The 21,957-nt window shown below is 40.1% G+C and overlaps 1 protein-coding gene across 1 annotated transcript; it reads right to left on the bottom strand.

The window, feature by feature from the left end:
* Window positions 1-2,803: 2,803 nt before the first annotated feature.
* Window positions 2,804-20,746, bottom strand: marchf4b (membrane associated ring-CH-type finger 4b). Its single transcript, XM_019882311.1, is given in 6 exon segments — window positions 2,804-3,906; window positions 5,987-6,179; window positions 7,996-8,151; window positions 19,365-19,486; window positions 19,489-19,920; window positions 20,138-20,746. Coding segments are annotated over 5 exon segments (1,086 nt in total). The 5' UTR covers window positions 19,679-19,920; window positions 20,138-20,746; the 3' UTR covers window positions 2,804-3,481.
* Window positions 20,747-21,957: the final 1,211 nt, after the last annotated feature.

The following is a 21,957-nucleotide window of genomic DNA, read 5'->3' as shown; positions in this document are numbered from 1 at the left end:
AGTGAAAAATAGATATATAAAAAAAGCTCACTATGTATTGAGCTTATGATGGCAACAGTTTGAGTCTGGACTGTGCTAGACAAGACAAGTGAGTAGTTTTGCTTCATTGCACTTAAGCATTGTTTTATGATGGAGCATTGACCTACTTATTCCACCTGTATGGCAGTTAATAATATCGAAAGGTTAACTTAAAACATTGACAGTGCAGTTAAAGATTTTTTTTTGTCATGACTGGAGTGTATTAGATTAGAATTCCTTTTGTTTTCTATGGAAAAGAGAGCACTTGAATCTTCAAATACAAAGTACATTTTGAAGCAGAAACAAGATGTTGCTATTGGAACATTAATGCTAAAAGTGAACGAGGAGTACATTTCTTCCCGCGCCGGTAATTTTCTCGACGTCGGTGTCGTTGAGTGTGTGCTCCTTTCGTTTCGAATGTGTGACGGGAAGCGAGGCGAACAGATTGGCAATGAACTCTCGACAACCTCCACGGGGCTCGCTGTTTGGCGCTTCAATAATTCAGCAGTCAAATCGTGCTATGCTACCAGATTCTATCTACATACTGGACTGGCAACTTGTCTAGATAGTAGTGATGAAAAAAGGCATCCATGGGAAAGCGCTGGAATCTGAGGTGGAAATAATGACATTGATTTTATATCATGCAGTTCATCTAAAATATTTACAAAGTGATCTGTTTTCGGGTCAGAGTTTGCAGTCACAAATCAATTTTAATCTGGATCTGATCTTTATTCCTGCCAGTAACCTTGGAACATGTAAAATACCAGTGAACATTTTCAAATACTTCTACGCTTACGTGACTGGTGTGATTTGATTATCGAAATTTGAACAGAAAATGACCTTGATATGATTAGTAATATCTTGTATATTGTAGCTGCTAACCTCTCAGGATACATTTTTCACCCTTTGAGTCCACCAGTATTTAATTTTTTTTAATTGTAGTAAATCAATAGCACGGATGCAGTTTCAAGGACAACGCAAAAAAATACAAAACTGATTGTCATAAAAATCCCGATTTAGTTTTGGTGAGGATCTGGATTCAAAAAAAACAAAAAAAAAAACGGTACAGCAATACCATCAATATTAATTCTGACCAACCCCTGTTGAAATTCCTACTGACCAAAAACCTGACATTTGAACAGGTGTGTTTGAACTTTTTAAATCCACTTTCTACTTTATTTTCACTGTTTAAGAGTCCACTCCCTAGAATGATAATGGCACCTCATGTGTGTTTGTTTTTCTCTACAAAGCAGGAAGTAGTCTTCCACCAAACAATTAAACACGATTTTTCCTGTGCTTTTTTTTTGTGGTGTGGTAGAGGTCTGCCCTCTACAGAGCAACATTCTAATTAAAAATGAGCATTATGGCATCAGGGCTAAAATAATCGAAACATAATTGGGACTTGTTTGTTTTGTTTCTGAATATTACACCATAATCCAACTTCCAGGAAAGTAGCAAGGTTGTGTTGGCGATCCCTTTACAGGAATAAAATAGTTAACTTTTTTTTTTTTTCCCCAGTTTTGACCGACAGACACCCTCTTCAAACTGACATTCCAGGGACATGAAACAAGAGCAATGAAAGAGCATATTTGAATGCGAGATCATGAAAGGCTGCGAGATCCGCCGCAGTGTGAGCCGAATGTGAGCTATGAATGCTGTATGGAGGCAACAGACTGCAAGTGACACCCATGCTTTGGTCACTATCCCTCCGCTTGCACCCCCCCCCCCCACTCTGTCCTTCATATGCATACTGTGAAATGTTCCTATTTTTAGAGGTGTCAAACACATGCAAAGGAATTAGTAAAATATTTGCTGCCGTGCTATTCTGTACAAAACTGTTCAGGTACAGTAACTTTATAAAGTAAATTTATGACATAAATTAAATGTCTTCTAACGTTGACACACCATAAAGGGTGTTGTTCATTTATTATTTGAAATCGAATGATTTTTAAAAAAAAATGAACACTCTGTGATGTGTCAAATTTAGAAGACATTTATTTTCGCTTAACAGGGACATCATTGTCGATTGGTGAAATTGGTACAGATTAGTACACAGAAAGTGGAAGAGGGCATGTTAAATAAATGCCTCACTGATGGTGCCAATCCAAAGTAAGCTTTCATACGCAGACATGATCATACGCTTTGTATTAAATCAATTAAAAACGTATCATGATGTAGAAAAATGCCATCTTACAATAATTAATGGCCCTCACTGCCTGGGTTACATTATTATTGTTGTTGTTTTGCCATGAAGTGGAAACTGTATTGGAGAATTAAAGTTCTGCAGCAACAAGCGAATGTAATGGTTTTTTTTTCTCTTCACACTGCAGGCACTATGCTGATGCAACGCTGACACACAAATGCTGCTTCCAGTTCTTTTGATGATGCTCACATGTTTGGACAGTAAGTCGCGCTTTCCTTTCTGTTTTTCTACGTTAGAAATAGGTTCGTGTTCTCTCCCACATTAGAATTGAACACACTGTCGTTGATGAATTCATGTCGACAAACAACGAGCATGCTTTTAAGTTTAAGTAGTCTTGATTCGACCATGATGCATCAAAAGCCAATATGTTTTTGAAACTATACGTTTTTTTTGTGTGCTTTGTAATTGGCCATCATGTGATATAGATTTTTAAAAGTAGAAATGTTTTATGAGTATAATCTCACTTTTTCACTTGGACGTTGAGATTTATGCCCTTAAAAGCCAAGTGAGAGAACTGATCTACAGTGGATGTAAAAATGTCAACGCAACCTGCCAAAAGGGATTTTTTAACATGGAAAAAAAAAGAGAAAAATCAATTAGGTAAGAAAGGTGTAAAATAATGGAAAAAAGAGGCTAGCTACTACTGCAATAACGGAAAAGTTTAATAAAGTATATGTATTTTCATTACTTCCCAAAAATTATCTAATGTATACCTTTTTATTCGATGTTGATTTTGAATTATTTATGAGGGTGGCAGTGCCCATTCATATCCAGTAGAGAGCATTGTGTATTCCCCCAATATGTTATAATTAATACAGATTATGATTTGCTTGCAAAGTTGTCTTTACACTTCTTACAAAGCTCTTTTGAGGTTTTTTTTTTTTTTTTTGCCAAGTTTGTCAATGGCAAATGAAACATTTTTTGTTGGTCTTTGTAATTATGATTGAGCCGTATAAATTCTAGTTCAGCAAATGCATGAAGTGACGAGAAGCACAAATCCAAGCGATTGTCTTGCCTGTCAGGGGAAAAAAAACAATGTTTTCCCCCGCCCACAAAATTTGTGAACCGAGTACTGCATTATGAATCCCCATAAGAATGAATTTTCCACGCAGCTCTGCAAATTAACCAATTCGTAATTTATTCAATCCATGGAAGGACAGTGATGATGCAAACAAGACGGTCTCAGTCTAGTGCAGTTCAGCTGCTTCGCCGGCATTACCCAAAACCCTCCACGTGAGAGATAAGGCCTCGTCTGACTCCTCAGACTGTAGTGACTCTCATGACCAGCTCTCGCGCGTTACCGCTGCCTTGGCTGCGGGGCTCCGACGACCTCAGGTGGCTGAGCAGGTGCAGGAGATTATAGGGGCAATGCGGGTCAGCCACTGCTCCGCCATCGGCGTTCCCGTGTGTCCCCGGTCCTCCTCCGGCGGCGGCCGCCGTCACCACGGTGGTGGACGTGCCGCTGCCGGCCGCGGAGGCGACCACCATCAGCGAGGAGGTGGAGGTGGACACCCCGAGCCCAGTCTGGTAAGCCTGGCTGGGCTGATGAGTCCTGTCCACGGTGACGTCCTTCAGATCAACGTTGTCCATAGACTTGTCATAGTTAAGGACCTTCCATTGCTGGTTGACAGCCTGCCAGCGGTGGAAGATGCGGAACACGGAAGGCCCCTCGTGGACAATTAGCGCTGTGGAGGGCATCAGTCAGAAAGAGCAACATTCATTAAACCGGTAGTTTAGTTTAGCACAAACTAAAATTCATTGAACCCACAAAAAAAATATCAACATTGCATTTTCTTTGTTTTAAATTCAGTTTAGCAAAAAGTAAAGCATTTGTTTTCTGGTGTCGTTCAATAATCTCTTCGCGCAGTTTGAAATGACTTATTGATTTTTTTTTTTTTTTGTTCTTCAAGATCACATTGGAGAGAAGAATCTATTTGTAACACAAGAAGCTTGCAGAGTGCAGTCAAGCGTAAATAATCATCTTAACCCTATATGCTACTGCCAACTAAATTTTGTTCATCACAAAAGTAAAGACGCCACAGCATTAGCTGACCTCGCACAACCGATCCAGTTCTGGCAAAGATGCTGGATTTACAAAATAATGCCATTCAGTAGAGCATTGAGGGTTAAACTTTAACAAATGTAAAAAAAAAAAAAAAAAAAAAGAAAAATTCTGTGGCTATGCTAGCAGGCTACTTCCTGTTTCATGGATGCTAACAGGAACATACTGTTACCATTTTTTAAAAATCCCGCATTAGATGAATTCCTTAAAAATGGGACCCAAACACTTATGAAGACCATCATTCATTTGACGCCAGTCACAGAGTGGATGACTTGGCCCAACTCAAGTGTTGACCACACTCATGAGGATTTGCAAGCGTAAATGCGTAAATATTAAACAGGGTTAACAGTTACAATTGTGGGCCCAGTTTGGGACCGAAAAATAATTCACCAACACCCACCACCACCAGAAGATATTGATCGTTTTGCAGTTAATTGATTGATAGTTGTGCTTTGGCAGTTTACGAAATGTACCTTGATTGTTACGAAAGGTGTTTGTGATTTGACATCACCTGATTTGTTTACTGCTAATGTTACTTAATTTTCAGAATTTTTTCAGGATTTTCACATTAAACATGACTTGCACATAGAACGCTGTCTGCAATAACGATTGCCTTTTTTCATGATTTAATGCTGTAGTTGATAATCATAGAAATACGAGATGTACCATACGAGGGGTACAACTTTGAGTTAAAAAAAAATACATGGGTATGAATTCAACAATGTTGATTGTTCTATCAGTATCTGACAGTGTCAATGTAAGATGAGGCTTATTATCTTTGAAAAGGCAGAATTGATGTTTTTTTTCCTCCCACCGTTCTCTGAAATTAGCTCAAACTGCAAAGATTACTTCTATTTTCATTGTTAAGTCACAGACAAGAAACATCTGGTCGTATTTTTAACACACCCACGCTCAATTAAAAAAACAAAAACAAATAAAGAAATAAAATCTGCCAGATGACAAGTTCATCTCCTAAATGACTTTGCTGTCAATCCTGACCACACTGGAGATAATCAGCCCTCCCCTCCTTCACATCCTGCTTAGTCCTGCGGTGACACTCCTCATGCCGGATGCCATCCCACCGTCTTCCTCACGGGAGGATGTCAATCTTAAAACGGATGGTGCTACAAATGTCACTTTCATCATCACATGCAGAAAATATCCCCCCCACCTCCTCTCACCATGCCTTCAGCGAGGAACTCTCAAAGTGTCACTTAGTTACAAATCTATTCAAATGTATGCGGTGAAACCCACTTCAAAGATGAGCACGTTATTATTCGGCGATCAAACAAATTGTGCCCCGGCATTGCAGTTGCCATCTTAATACATTTCATGACGTCGTCCAACACAATATGTTTCCACAGACCAGTTGCGCAATCTAATGATATCCTAATAGGAGAGCCGTGTCAGGAAGTAATTTCCATTATCTCTCTTATGGTCCAATCACAATCAGGAGGGAAACAAATTGCAATTAGATTATTTTTCACAATTGTTCCGTCTTAGTCTCAACTGGACTACGCAAGATGTCAGCAATGGGAAGTTGAGCTACGGCATTTTTTTTTTCCTCAATACTGGAATGGGCACATCCATTTTAGCATCCTTTCAAAATTTTGCCAAATGTTATTAAATCAACACCTCTGACATTTGATTTGCTTGCTTGTCTTAAATCCGCCAGTTGCCCAGCGTGGAACGGAGCAGCCCACCTATGCAGACGACGTCCATGAAGCCGTACATGCCGTAGCAGATCTGGAAGAGCAGGTCTTGGCGCTGCCAACGTGCCGACGGGCTGAACGAGGACCACACCAGCCAGGAGATGCTGGCCATCAGGAAGAGAGAGCCCAGGATGGCCGCTGCGATCTGCACTTTCTCGATCACTGTGAGTGAGATGGCCTGCCACTGCGGGATAACACACAATTCAAGTCATTATTTTGATCATAGCTTACAGCTAACGAAAACTCCAAATTCAACATTATTTCCAATATGAAATTTAGATTGGAATCGGCCTTCTGAAGTCAATTTATGTTTTTAACGACTTTGTAAAAATGTACTCTAGAGCGATATTATGACGCTGAGTTTTGATGACACATTCATCATTCTAAATTGAAAGATGCACCTTTGTGTGTGTGTGTGTGTGTGTGTGTGTGTGTGTGTGTGTGTGTGTGTGTGTGTGTGTGTGTGTAAGATTGATTGCAAGAGTCACATTTCATTTTGACTGTTTCCACTGTAATTTGTTGACAAACCATCTCGCTGTGACGCAGAGAGGAAAAGACAGCAGTGCACAGCGCAAAGAAAAAAATAAAGCTAATAAGAAATTGTGTATGCAACACTGTAGGAATTACAGCGCAGTCTTCCTACTTCCTCTGGGCCAAATATTCTTATCCGCATCACAACAATTATCTTCACTCGCTATGAGTTATTTCACAGAACTGGCTGAACATTGCTTCATCTCATGCTCACATATTTCCCTCCATCGGAAAAAGTCCAGATTCGCCTGCAAAAAGTCGACTCGAAATATGCTTGACATTTTGTGACAATTCAACCGAGACCCGTTGTCAGATGTTTTGAGCATCACGGCATAAGCAATTGCTATTGTCGGAAACAGCAGAGAATTGTACGGAATCGTTTGCGTGGATGAGCCAAAACATTAGCATCTTCTCCTTCAAAAAAAAGAGAATGTGCTTTTTTTTTTGTTTTGATACAATGACGTGACAAATGAACAAGTAGTTTTGACAAATTCTATTCTGATCTGAGACATGTACCTAAAAAAATATTTTAACCATTTAAATCTTGATATGATGGTTAAAATATGATGAGGCCACCATTTAAGAAAACACAGGACTTTTTTTTTTTTAAATAACTGATTAAACTGTCCGTTATTTTGTGTATTAATTGTCAAATTGGGTAAAAACAAAACATATTAAAATTTTTATTCCTATATTAAAAAAGAGGACTCCCCCCCCCCCCCCAAAAAAAATGTGCAGCAGAAAATGCACAAATGATTCATTTACTGGTTTGGTCAGTAACATGTCAAAAATAGGCAAAAATGTTGATCAATGTTTTAAAAGTAAATGCTTATTTATTTATTTATTTATTTTTAATTCAACGCAAAGATAGATTGTGTGCTTTAAGGCGGACTACAAAAATTGGAGAATATTTAATATGATGAAATTCTGATGATTTGGACAATTTTAAAATAAAAAAAGGTCTCTAAACGACAAATCATTTATCAAAGTAATTATAGATGATTGAATATACTGTAGATTCGTCGGTGATTGTTGCACCTCTACTGTGATGTAGAGTGGTATCAACTTGTCCTTTTTTCATTTCTATCAATCTTCCTCATAGCTATCCACACATAATCTCTGAGGGGAATTGCCATTCCTAGTTTGCGCGCCACTTTCAGCGAGCGCCTGGAAATTGAATGCATGATGTAAATAGACTGCAATGCCACCAAAGCACTTGATTATTCCGAGTTAGTCACCCGTTTTACCTCCCACTCCTGTAGCATAGTTGCAGTATAAGGTACTTTGAGTTCTGCATTATGCTCACAAATGCTTTCTTTGTGTAGCAGTCTGGGAGGGGGAAAATCTGTCATCCTTTTCAAGTGTAAATCGAATCCGTCCAACACTTGTCAGCATTGAGGGCAACGCGACAGAAACGTCAAAACGCGGACTTTTGGAATTTAAGAGGTGGGACCGATCCGCATCCTCACCTGCAGTGGGTTCTTTGTGCTTATGGCGATAACCTGGTACTTGTAATAGCAGAGCTCACAGGCCCAGGAACCTCGCTCGCTGATCCACTTGATGAGGCAGGGTTGGTGGGTGCAGCGGACCGAGCCGCTGCAGCGACACGGGCTCAGGAGCTCCCCCTGCGTAAGAACAAGAGACATTACCAAATGCTTCTTATGGAATGGAAATGTGACACACACACACACACACACACACACACACACACACACACACACACACACACACACACAAGGAATTTTTAACCTCTTTGCCATTTTTTTAATGGGAGAGACCTCACACATAAGGGGAAAAAAATTGTGTGTGGTTTACTTGAAATGACCAACACAGCACACCACACACATCACAATGATCGACAGGATGTATTCTCCTCCAAATAAAAAGGTCTGTTGTAGTACCAGGAGAGGCAGCATGCTGCCACAGGTCATCAACATTAATAGAAAGTACCAAAAAAAAAAAGAAAAACATCCAAGCTATGCAAAGCGGAAGCTTTTCTACCTTGCTGTGGCCAACTCTTCTGGTTATTTTCATTTGGGGGATGAATACAGTAACTTGGGTTACAACAGTCATTCTCAAACTTTTAATACCAACACCTAAAAAAAAAATACTGTATCCCGAGCACACTAAATCCCACTATAATGACCATCATTAAAGTACAGTAGCGTAGTAGATCTAAGTGTTTTTGAATATCATGCAATTTCAAGTCACTGTTAACATCAGTTTGAGTGTTACCACTGCGCCTAAATATAGGAAAATTGGACAAAAAAAGTTCAATACAACTGAACTGCACTTGGGTAGCCATTCTTTCATGTACCACCAGAGTGAGCCCGAATACCAATCGTAGTACTCGTAACAGCCTTTGAGAATCACTGTGTTAGACACACACTCAACACAAACACTTGTTCCTCTAGCTGTGACCAGCACATGAATAGTGGAAATATGCAAAAAAAAAAAAAAAACATCCACCAGGCTGCTTAGATGTCCACATTATTAGTCTGTAGAAATCAAGAGGGAAGGGAAGTGAGGGGGTAGAAGGAGGAGAAAAAGGCCCGTCCACAGATGGTCCGAGTGGGCGTGTATTGGCAGGGCCATCAGAACACTTGTGACGTGTCCGGCAGGACTCGACACGCTCGCTGTGACAGCCCCGATCGCCGCCAAGAGCTGAAAAGCCAGGCTGGTGAGCGAACGAGAGCATCTGATAACAAACGTGGCATTACAGCCCACACGTGTTGGAAGTGACAACAAAATGTCCTTTTGTTGATCAAACAACAACAACAACAACAAAAAAATAGGACAGTGTACCCGTCTGTATTCAGATGACGCAGCTTTTGCATTGTTTCGCCCTGTTTCGTGCTGCATTATCACTAAAACATTTCAGTGCTATACATTTTTCTACCCAATGCTCTCACAGTGGATGTAAATAATGACGTGATGCCAAATTAGCAATAGCTTCTAGCATGACTCAAAGGCCTGGCCTCCATCCAAGTGCACTCCATTAACTTTAGAAGAAGGGAAATTGCAGCATAATAAATAAACTCTGCAACAGAAAGTGTTTTTTTTTTAATTGGCAACAGCACTCAGGTCACAATCTTTTCTTTTTATGTCCACTGGCAATATGGCAAACCTCTGGAAGAACAGGCAAATTAATAAAATTGCTTTAATGTAGTCTTATTCAATTTTTTTTCCTTGAAAAAAGAACATGGCTATTTTCCTAATACTACATTTTTTTATACAACTTTATTCTGGCAACTTTTGCTTATCTCGTGATATTTCAATTTTATTTGACATTACTTTTTTTTGTTGTTTTTTTAAATTTATAGATTTTTTTTTCCAAGATTTCCGAACTTTACCACTTTATTCTCATAATACTACTGGAAGTTCTAGTGTTTTTTTTTTCCTGAGAAAGAAATATAACAACTTTACAGATTTGTCTTTCCAATAGCATTAAAATAGATATTTTTTCATTATCTTTTTTTTTGTTGTTTTTTTAAATTTATAGATTTTTTTTCCCCAAGATTTCTGAACTTTACCACTTTATTCTCATAATACTACTGTAGGTTCTAGTGGGGTTTTTTTTCCTGAGAAAGAAATATAACAACTTTACAGATTTGTCTTTCCAATAGCATTAAAATAGATGCATATTTTTTTTTTTTACATCAGGAAAAAAAAAACACTTTAACCCTTTCAGGGTCAGCGGTTACTACAGTGGACAGGTTAGCTAGTTATCAGCTTACAGGGTGCATGAAAGGATTAAAATGACACATTTAAATGATGCCATTTTCTGGCAATAATTCAATTTGATCTTAGTCACAATCCCTGCGAGAGTTTTAAGTCGAGAAATTGCCAATCACATCTTCTGGCACAAACAAAAGGGCCACCTCACTGAAATCAACAGGTGGTCAGTCGCTGCAACAAACCGACAATGTTGCCCTCAAGCGTGGGGAAATATCTCATTAAAAATGAGTTCGATAACATGGCCGCTTACAAAACGAACTGAACGGTTGTGAGTGGCAACCTTGCAACTGTTACATGAATTAGTGTTAGTTTTATTTCCAATTCCCATTTGCTGATGTCATTGGTTGAGCAAGCTGGTGGGTGGGGCCTGAGCGAACAATGACGGCAGGGAAAGAAAATATTGGTGGCTTCATCGATTAGTCAGAATGAACTTGACGAGCATCATCTCTGTGGTCATCTACCAAAAAAAAAAAAAAAAAATCTTTTCATGAATCCGTATATAAGCGTCAATTGGAGACCGCGAACGTTTGACAGTAACGTCACGAGCAAAAAAAAAAAAATGAGTGGGAACTTTTGCAGCATGTTGAAATGGCTCGATAGGATCACGGAGCCAAATATGCAATATTATGCAGAGTCTGCTTTGCATTTCACTGGTGTCTCGAATGATGATTGCTTGAGGAATAAATTGGAGCTTTTTAAGTGAGCCGAGACACGAGGAAGCCCACTTCTACTTCCCAGGAGATTAATTTGAGAGGTATGACGGGGGGAAGAAAAAAAAATCTATTGGCGTTCAAATGAGCGCCGTTATGTCTGAGATAAAATGGGGGAGGGAGGCCTGGATCAAGATGAGCTCTTTTTTTTTTTTTTTTTTTTGCTTTCCCTCTGGGCCATTTCCAACAAAATGGCAGAGCGTCTGTCCTCCGTAAGATGCAGAGAGCATCACGCCGAGCCATATAGGAAGAATGACACTAACTTGTTCCCCTCGAGGCTTCTTATTGTGCTGCAGACAAATCCAAGTGCATTAGATGCGTTGCCATTTAGCAAGCAAAGCTCTGGATTCTGAGGTGAAAACAAGATAGAAACGGTCGCTCCAAAATTGCTCTTTTAAGTTTCCCCCTTGCAGGACTACTGCATTCATTTTCGATAAAATTGTACATCATTTCTCAGAGACCTGGCGATTTCCTAGCAATTATAGCAGGGATAGAGCTGAATATGACTTTGAGGGCAGCGAGGTGTAGAAATGAGTGCAGGCAATTCGGAGTAACCCCGAGCTAAATTACTGATGGTGTCGTGATGGGATGAGAGCAGCTGCCACACTGCTTAACATACTCTAAGATCCATTCAAGTTATTAGGAGAGCATGTTACTTGTGAAGCCGTCATTTTAGTACTTCGGTCTTAGGAGGTTCCGAAAACATCCAAGTTGTATTTTGTGGTTTTTGGTCTTTTGACAAAGAGAGGGGATGATAACCTTAGAAGTAGAAAACAACAAATGGACAACATATATCCTTAGGAAATCAGGCTTGGTCTCTTTTGCAAATTAGCGTTTGGTCATTCATCTGTCCAGGCTGCTCAGCATTGGATGTTTTTCTCAAAAAAATAATCCTAGAATGATCATAGAAGAAAAATGGAGCTGCAAGGAAGGTTACACTGGTCGCCAGCCAATCACACAAATGTAGACTTTGATGAACATAAACTGGATGTTTTTAGAATGTGGAAGTCGGAATACCCAGAGAAAACCAATGCAGCAACAGGGAAAAGATGCCAACTCCCACATAGCAGACCCTCGACCCTTGAAAAGTATAATAGGTGCATTGCATAACACTGCTTCAAAAGTTAGACGCATCACACCTCGAGCATCTTAAATAAAGCTTGCTTTCCCTTCCTTGTTTGCCAAGTTGCCAAATTCTAAAATGGATTTGTGGCTTGAGTTCCTGTTGAGAAGTATCCCACTCAGAACACTCCAAGCGACTTGCCCACTTATTTATTAATTTTTTTACATATCCGAAACAAAAAAAAAGGGATCACATGATAGCGAGCATCGCATTCGGGCTCAGTTAAGTGACTAAAGCATGGTAGCCATAAGAAGCACGCAAGCGGCACGGATGCGAAGGAGAGAGGTCATCTCGTGGCGCTTTTTATTGACCGAAGCTTCGAGGCGACGCACAGTCAAAATACCTCAACTCACACTTGACTGTGACTTCTTCTGGCTAACTAAAATAGTTAGTGATCATTTTCATTATTTCGTTAACGAAAATGTCAATTCAACTTTTGTTTTGGTTCTATTGTTAGTATTCATTCACTGTAATAGTAGAGTTTCGATTCAGTACATTCAGTACATCAAGTAGTTTGTTCAATTCCTTTTTCTATAATCAAGTGCCGTGTTGAGGTTCAATTTGCTTTATGTTACACTGGCTTACGATATCAAATATACTTTTTAGTGGGGGGCGGGGGTTGGGTGAAGATGTTAACATGTCTGTGTGTGTATTTTACACACACGCCGTTATGCATAGAACAAAAGCTTCAATTTTTTTTTCATTGGTAATTTAACTCCCACAGGGGACGTCTGGCTTGACTAGTAAAGAATGAGGAAATGATAGCGTGGACAAAAACAGAGTGTTGCGGCTGTGATCATTCCGCCTATCCAACCTGGCAGCGAGGCGGTGCCATTGTTGTAGGATTCTTATGTAACAGCGATCATCCTCATTATCTCATTCGGTGCAAACAAGAGGCTTCTATTCAGAATTAGTCTCATTCTATGTCGAGAGATTGTAACACAAAGGGAGAATTAGGTTGTAAAACATTTGATCTGGTTCGAAGGGACCGCAGGCGCCAGGTTTTTTCGCTTATGTATTTTTAGACACAGTGGCAAGGACGCTTGGATTCGCTCCCTCGTTTGTTTTTAGCGGGACGCTGCTTGAAGGTTTGAGGGAGAGGCAGGGAGGACGACTTTCACGGCTCCTGTGAGAGCGGAGATACAAAATGAAGAGGCTGACAAGGGCTAACATTGCTCACACAACACCACTAGATTTGCTGTTTTGGCAACATTTTTGATGGCAGTCATTTTGACACACTGTAATCATGAAAAAAATCTCCTCAAATTACCAGTGACTTTACCCCCAAAATTAGCTTGAGGATTAAGAATTCCATTAAAATCTATTTGAGCCGCCCCTAAAAAAGCATTTTTGTCATGCGTTTTTAAAAAGGAAAATAGCATTCAATGATATCGTACTATATAAAAACATAATCATAAAAAGAATGTAAAGAATTCAACAGTTGGTGCATCATGACTAAATCAATGGGGCTCGTTCTGTTGTGTGCAACTTGGCCAGCCGGGGGCAGTAGAATACAGTCCCGCAGACACAAGCGAAGAAGAGTTTCATAAGTGACTCAGCTAGCTACAGTAATATTAGTTATGTATATTAGTCGCAAAAAAATAAAGAATATTTGCCTGTGAGTATTGTTATATTATCCGTGTACTTGTTGCTGCACTGTTTGCGTTGAAATATCAGTTGCTTCGTGTTCTAACACGGCCACATAAATGCTGTCTGTCAGCCCCTTTATGGTGTTTCCCATTTTGTGTTAGCATTAAGCTAGTAGCCATTAAAGCAAAATTATGCTGTGTTTTTATTTCAACACAACATGTAAACTTTAACAGCGAGGGGCATTAAACAGCCTGAAGCCTTGTTTTTGCACTATCTGCCCAACTGCTGTATAAATTCAGCCAACATCTCAAACAGGCACTGTTGTAATTGTATACTGTAATGTATATCACAGGTGTCAAACTCAAGGCCCGGGGGCCAGATCTGGCCCGCCACATCATTTTCTGTGGCCCGCAAAAGCCAATCAAACATGATGCTTGCTAAAATCTCTTCCAAAAATGTCAAATTCTTAGATGTACTAAATAAGAGAGACACTGTAGTGTAAGCATTTTCTTGTTACGAAACCCCTCATGACAGTAACTTCAACAACAGTGGAATAAACCGTTCTTCTTTATATGCTCTCAGTCATAACGGCCTTCCAAGGGAAATGGTAACAGAAATGCGGCCCGCGACAAAAATGAGTTTGACACCCCTGCTCTATATAGTCATTATAGCATCGCTCGAATCACCAACCTAAAGAATTCTGCACAGCACTGATGTATCTATCACACCATTTTTTTTTTGTTGTCTCGCAGCCTTGGGGATGAAAGTGTTGTTTGGAGAAGGATTGTCACATCAGATACAAGCCACCTCGGTCATTGTGACAATCTTAAAAGCAAAGGCAGAAAAGAGGAACGCCTCACGTCCCCGCCGGTTCTATGACTCAGAGGCATGCAGACCTTCCACTTATCTCCCCTTTCAGAAACGTGCACAGTTCACACCTCGGCAGATCCATATCTGGGTTTGGCGGAGAGACAACATCCCAAACACGAGGCAGGCTGGCGAGGGACGAGGACCAGCGTGAAGAGATAAGATGGCGTTCAATCAAGCTTTATTGACAAGCGTTGACGTATCAAGGAGACGTCGATAACGTGGCGGGAGGAGGCCATGGGAAAGGCGTTGGGTTCTTTGCTGCTTTGTATGTGCCGCAAAATGTGCTGACTGTGTGGAGAGATGGTGTGGGAAAGAAAGAGCAGTGGGGGCGGGGGTGCGGGGGGTGCGAAGCAGCCTGTGGACCCTGTTTTAGTAATAATGAAAAAGCCGGAGCTTAAAGGTGAAAAGATGGACTGAGATGCAAAACGAGTAATTTGCTTACATTGTAGGCCTACAAAAAGGCAATGACCATGAAACGATACAGTAAGTCTCGCGCTTTACATCAAGACAAAGTCACACATTAATTGCTTTCTTTCATATTGTATAAACTCATTACCGCTAAGGGTTGGAGACCAAAAGATTTTTCTGGTCAGATATTTGATGATGTAATTTCTATTTTACTGCCAAATAGACTTGCTACGGCTCCCGTTGAGGGTAGAATATTTCCACACACATCCAGACAACCAATTAGTATACAGGCGTCGGTGTCAATCAAGCAAGACAAGCGTCGCTTTCAGTGTCATAAAGCTACACAACGGTTGCGATGTGAGTTGATTCTCGTTAGCACACAGTTGTCAGTATTGACCATAACATTTTGGTGACCAAGACACAGTTTCCCTTTGTGCCGCTGTTCCTCACTGAAAGTCCTGAGATACCACTGGTATAACTCTTTTAAGAACAATAACGATCAGAATATCTGAAGTTAGTGAGGCTAACCGCTACACTCTACCACAACTAGCATTTTTTTTTTTTTTTTGCGATGGGTCGTGCGGGGGGTTCTGACATGTGCAGACATGTGAAGACTGTGTGGCCTTGATGGTTGGACATTTCGCTACTCTAATGAGCGTTATATTCTGGTGACAGCAGCAGTTGAAAGTCCTTTAAAATGATCAATGAAAGAAGAGATGCCAAAAACGTGATTGGCATTGAAGCAATTTCAAGCGTTAAATGTCGATACGAAGTAATAAAGTTGACTGGTCAACTCACCGGTTCAAACACTAATTGCCACTTAGTGAGGTGATCTTAAATTTGCTGGTCCTGATTCTCATTTAATTACATTCGTTATGGGCCTGCTCCTTTCAGTCGAGCAAATGGGGTCTGGGAATATGCCTGACGGGCCTGATGTAGTGTGACATTACGATCAAGATGTCTTCAAGCCTTGTCCAGAAAGGTGTATTGTTTATTTTCTTTGGGTTGTTTTTGTTTTTTTGTTTTTGCGTGTGTGCTTCATTTAAACAGATATGATGCCAAATACAAGATGACAGTACAGTTCTGCTAGAGCCAATACTAGATTCTAATGCCCAAATCCAATTCCAACCCTTAATCCGTTTCCCCATGCATCCGCATTTGCGAAATGCAATCAGTTATTGCTTGGTCTGTGATACTCAAGTCATATTGTAGGGTGGAAAAGTCACAGAGAATTAAGTTGACGATTTCCCTTCCTTTAAGATAAGATAAGATAACCATATTTGTCCCACACTGGGGAAATTTGCAGTCTACAGCAGTAAAAATTGGGGGGACAAAGAAAAGAAAAAAAGTGTTGCATGCACAAAAATCAATGTTTCAGAAAAAGAACTGTACACAGTATAGAATGCAATATAAATATAAGATACAGATATAAGAAAAAAATATATAGATTTAATATACCGGTAATATTTGTAATATTCTGAGTCTGTTCTTGTGATTTGAGGAACATTCTAGCAAAAGTAAGACTTGAAAGTTAGTTCTTGTCATAGGATGTACAACTTCACCCCCTCACCCCCTTTTTAAGATGTAATTAATGCCTCAAATTTTCATGAATTTATTCTTATAAAAATATTTCTCGTTTCTTCTTGTAACGCTACATGTTTATTGTAAAATGTGCCTTTTTGTGGAATATTGTTTTACATAATTGTTGGAAAATTGTGTTTTTTTTAATCTGATAAAATTAGGACTTATCAACCAATGTTTTTTGTCAAAATATTACATTTTTTAATCTCATAAAATGTGTATTTTATTTTCATAAAATGAGAAAAAAAGGTTAATACAAATTCATTCTAGTAGTTTCAACCACAATATATTGTCCTGTGGTTTCCTTTTTAAATCTTAATTTTTTTGCGCCATCACCTTTTTCTCAGCAAATAACGACTTTGTAAAATTATACTTGTTACATTTCCACTAAATTCCAATTTCTTTTTCTCAAAACGTTACATTAATAATAAGACTCTTCTTTTGCAACTTTTCCATGCTTGTTCATTTACTCTTGTTTGAAAGAATTTATCCTCAGAAATTTGACAACTTTACTCTTGTACAATTACCACTTTTTTCCTTTCATTACATCTTGAGGTTTTTTTTTTTGGGGGTGGGGGTAAAATTATATCTTGATAATGTTACAACTCGATTTTTCTTTCTAGCCTCTAAAAAGCAAACACAAGGCTGAGTCTTTCCCTTATTTTGCAGCAGCTATAGCAGCCTTGCTCTGAGATTAGTTTCTCTCCCAACAAGACCTTGGGAGTCTAGGCAAGCATTCAGACATGTACTCGTGTTTGATGTACAGTATAGCAGTCATCCCCGTCACTCTGCTGCGATGCATTAGCAGATGAGAGAGATGATCAGGTGTGACGCAGAAAACTATCCAGTTTTATTTAACTTGTCCGAATTTTTTTTTTAATTAAAAATTATTCACTACAAGTACAATACAATACACCCTTATTCATATTGATCTTTCAGAAGAACTGCAGCTGGAACAAAGCGCTTTACAGAACAGTTTATGTTAAATCATCAACTCGACGGCAGAAAGTACAATTAACCTGTGTATCTCCGCCTGTTTCCATCCATACCGCAGAATAATAGCTTTCCTTTCCACTAAACAGGCTCAGATTTCAGAGGAAGTACATTGGGGAGTGAAATAAGATGCGCTCATTAGTCCCTGTAAAGGAAAAACGTCTTGTAAATTTGACACACCGCAGAGAAGACTGTTGTCAATAATGCTGCCAAATCTGAATGGTGAAAAAAATAAATAAAAATAAAAATTCAAATCTATTGAATGAGCCTTCAAAATTGTGGAAAAAAAGCCCTTCTCTCCGCTCTCAAATACTGCAGGCATGTCCACTTAATGCACTGAAATCAAGCCCCGTTTAGTTGTGAATGGTCAATCAAGTACCATTACTCAGGCCTAAAAAATGTACTCAATTTCGTATGACAACTTTCATTTCGTATAGCATCTATACCAACCGACACACATCTCCACATGTTAGTCTTAAGCGGGAGAGTTTTTTTTTTTTTTTTTTTTTTAAACCTCTCATTTAGAAGTTAGCACAATGTAGTAGTCCAGCATAAGTTTAACAATTAACGTTAGCAATTTAACGCTGATCTATCACTAAATGTAGCAAACATATTTTGTCACTTTCAGATTGTTTTCTGCTGGATTCCAAAGTGTCTTTCAGTTTTAAACTTAAAATAAATATGAGTTTTCATTTAACTTAATATAGCACGCTTCTTAGCCTGCAAGCTCCTTGCACTTTATGAGAAATATATGAAAATGTCTTTTTTTCATTGAAGATCAAAAAACCTTAACATGTTGCAAGGCTTCATAGCTGGTTAGTAATAAATATGTTTTAAAGGCATTTAAATGAAGTCGTGTTGAGATTGTCATAATCGAAATTTTGATGCCAATATTTTCACTTTTACCGCAAACTATCAGCTCCAAACATCCTTAACAACTAATACTCAGTGTCGTAATGGCCCAGAAAAAAACCCCAACAAAAAGTGATTTATAACGACTGAAGATGCCACAAGAGAGTGGCAAAAATGAAACCCCTCAACTCACTTCAATGTCTATTTTAGAGAGCAAAGATGCCACCAGATGGTGCCAAAGCAATACTGGTTGTCAATAACGCTATTTGTTATTTTTCAGATACATACATTAAAAACAACAACAAAAAAACAATAAAATAACAGCAAATAGGCAAATTTGTGAATGACTGTATTGAGTTATAAGCTTTGTCACAGAACCAATAAAACTTGTAACTCTTGAAATTCCACAGAAATTCTATTTTTGTTGTGTGCGTGTGCGTGTGCGTGTGTGTGTGTGTGTGTGTGTGTGTGTGTGTGTGCAAAATGTTTCGCATGTAGGTGGCATGGTGGACGACTGGTTAGCACGCCGGCCTCACGGTGCAAGGGCCTGGGATTTGATTCCGGCTTTCCTGTGTGGAGTTTGCACGTTCTCCCCGTTCCTGCGTATGTTTTCTCCAGGTACTCCGATTTCCTTCCACATTCCAAAAACACATGCTGCAGGTCCATGGGACTATTGTCCCGAGGTGTGATTGTGAGGGTAAATTTGTTGTTCGTCTCTGTGTGCCCTGCGATATGCTGGCAACCAATTCAGGGTGTACCACGGCCTGCTGCCCGAAGACAGCTGGGATAGGCTCCAGCACGCCCGCGACCCTTGTGACGATAAGCGGATTAGAAAATGAATGGATGTTTCTAATGTATATGTACCTTGGCTCACTAACGCATGGGAAACACTGCAGTATAGCAGAATCTCTGTCATTACAATGTGCATCAAATGAAGTGTGGAGCAGGAATGAAGGACAAGCTTTGCACTCACGTGCTCCGGTCCCTGGAAGCAGATCCTGCACACGGGCGTCCTGAAGCCGCTTTCCGTGTAGCTGGTGAGGGAGAACCTCTCCTCCAGTTTGCCCTTCGAGCAGTCATCAGAGGAGCTGCCGCATCCGCGCAGCGCCGTGCCGCGGGCGGGGTGCCTCGCTCGGCGACGCCCGGCTCGCGGCTCTGCGTGGCTTGTCCGTTCATGGGGCTGAGCGGAGGCGGCGGCGGAGGCGCCGGCGGCCCGAGCAGGAGCAGCCTCAGGTCACTAAGCAGGACGCAGCAGCGGCTCTTCAGCATAGCCTGGCCGCGCAGCATCGGCCCTGCGGTCCCTGTGTTCCCAACCGGCCACCGAGTCACAGCAGCACCGCGGCGCAGGGGCGCAATGCGCGTCCCCTCATGTGGCGCTTGGATGGGCTGACCTGGTGGGATATTTACGACCTAGTACTCCGATTAAACGTCTTTTACCGTCCGACCGAGACAGAGTAAATCCAAAAGGCGGACAAATCCCATGGATATAAACAAGTGTCCGAAGCCATTGGGCGGAGTGAATGGAGATGCTGGAGGAGGAAAGTCAAACGTTAGATTGATGGGCTTGTGCATTTGACTAATAAGGATGTGGCCCATCGGTGACCACTGTCGTCGTCTTCTCATTCATAGCCCCATTGGCACGCTACAAACTACAATCTACCTTCAAACTAATATTCATTAAAGTCACGTCACTGTTATTATCGCCTTTATGTGGGAGACAAAAGGAGTCAGTCAGACGTGTCTTACCTGGCCAGCTACGCCGATTTCTGCACGGTTTTTCTCACCCCCTACCCGCTACCCAGCCCCCCACCCTCCTCGCATGCTGTCAGCGTCCCCCTCCGTGGGTAGCTACGTGCACGCGGCCGACGATGATGGGGGGGTTAATCCAACGCGGCTGTCGGAGCGTCCTGCCGTGGGCGAAAAAAGCATCCGGTGAGCTCGGTGCGGTGTGAGCACTGGCTGTGCGGTGTGAGCACTGGCTGTTGCTGCTGCCGACTCCGAGCATGATGCAGTCTGGGACAGAGCCCAGACCAAACGCCCCACGCACGTCATGCATGTTCGCAACACATTCATACAAGCAAAGGAGGAAGAAAAATAGATACATGCTGTAAATAACATAAATCAGCTGTTCTCACACGTAAATTAAGCATGTCACCTTATTTTTCCGAGGGAAATAAAATAAACCCCACTGCCCCCAATTTTCTCATACTGTACTTTTAAGTGCTGGGCAAATACTACATTTGTTTAGTTATTTTTACATAAAACAATAGTAGGAATTACCTTTAGTCTAGTCAAATCGTCTAGCTATATTCTAAGTCTATCTCGTGATGATTAAAAGGCTATACAATCCTGTTCAAATGCCAAGTTTTTGTGTGTTTTTTTTTGGTTTGTTTGTAAAACCAGAATAAATCATTCCAAACACTAATCCACAGCTAATATGACCTGGATTTTTCTTTAACCGTTACAAAAGGGGAAGTAAAAAATAGAGAACTGAAATGTACAAGTTTGCATACCCTCTTATAACGAGGATGTCTCTTTTAATAAGTAACCCATCAAGTTCACACTCGTGTAAAATGGAAGTTACCTGTCAAAATTTAAAGTGCTTCTGATTAACCCCAAATAAAGTTGAGATGTTCCTATGGACTTTTACTGCCTTTTTTTTCTGCTTTCAAGTTGAAGCCTGAAGGTTTGTGCTTTGTGCTAATGACTATCATTTAAACTTGTTCAAAATTATTTTCCCATTGACTAAGGCACCTGTTCAAGATGAAGAAAAACGGCCTCAAAACATGATGCGGGCACCACCATGCTTCACTGTAGGTATGTATAATGTTCTTTTGATGATGAGCAGTGTTGTGTTTTTGTCAAATATGCATTTTAGAATTGTGGCCAAAAACTTCATCCCTGGCTGCAATGGACCATAAAGCAAATCTCCCCAGAATGGTGCTACACTAAGACTCGGGGTTGCTATAGCCTCATTAGAAATCTGTGTAGCCCCAGTTCAGCCCCTCCAACACTTTGTTTAATATTCTAAAATATATACATTATTTTATCATTTTATTTTACCCCAAGGATCAGTCAAGCCGTGGAAGAGGAAATTCCCACCTATATTTGTGTTTATCTGTGCCTGTCTATTCATCTTTCTTTCTACCCATTTACATTACTTGCGGGATAGAAATAATGTAGTCAACAGACTAAAAAAAATCGAACATTTAATGTACTGTCAATTTGAAAAAGTCTTTTGAGTTAACGTGTGGGAATTAAACATTTTTTGTGTAAATCTTATTAATAGATTTTTTGACAAAAAATCAACAGATTAATCTATTATTAAAATAATTGTTTCTTGCAACCCTCTAGTACAGGGTTTATTTGTTTACAGGAGGTAACTATAATTATCGAAAACAAGCCTGTACGAATAAAAGCTGTCCCTCCAATAAAGCACCTTTCACCTTTTTTACGACCTCTGTCTAATAACATCTCGTTTTAAGTAAATAGAAACGAGCAGTTTTTATTTATGAATCCCCTGTTTGTTTTGTTTTTATTCTGTTAAAAAAGAAAGACTCGGCGCT

Source organism: Hippocampus comes, unplaced genomic scaffold (genome assembly GCF_001891065.2).
Source record: "Hippocampus comes isolate QL1 unplaced genomic scaffold, H_comes_QL1_v1.1 scaffold111, whole genome shotgun sequence".
In the NCBI taxonomy this organism is placed as follows: domain Eukaryota; kingdom Metazoa; phylum Chordata; class Actinopteri; order Syngnathiformes; family Syngnathidae; genus Hippocampus; species Hippocampus comes.
This window is presented reverse-complemented; position numbering and strand designations above follow the sequence as displayed.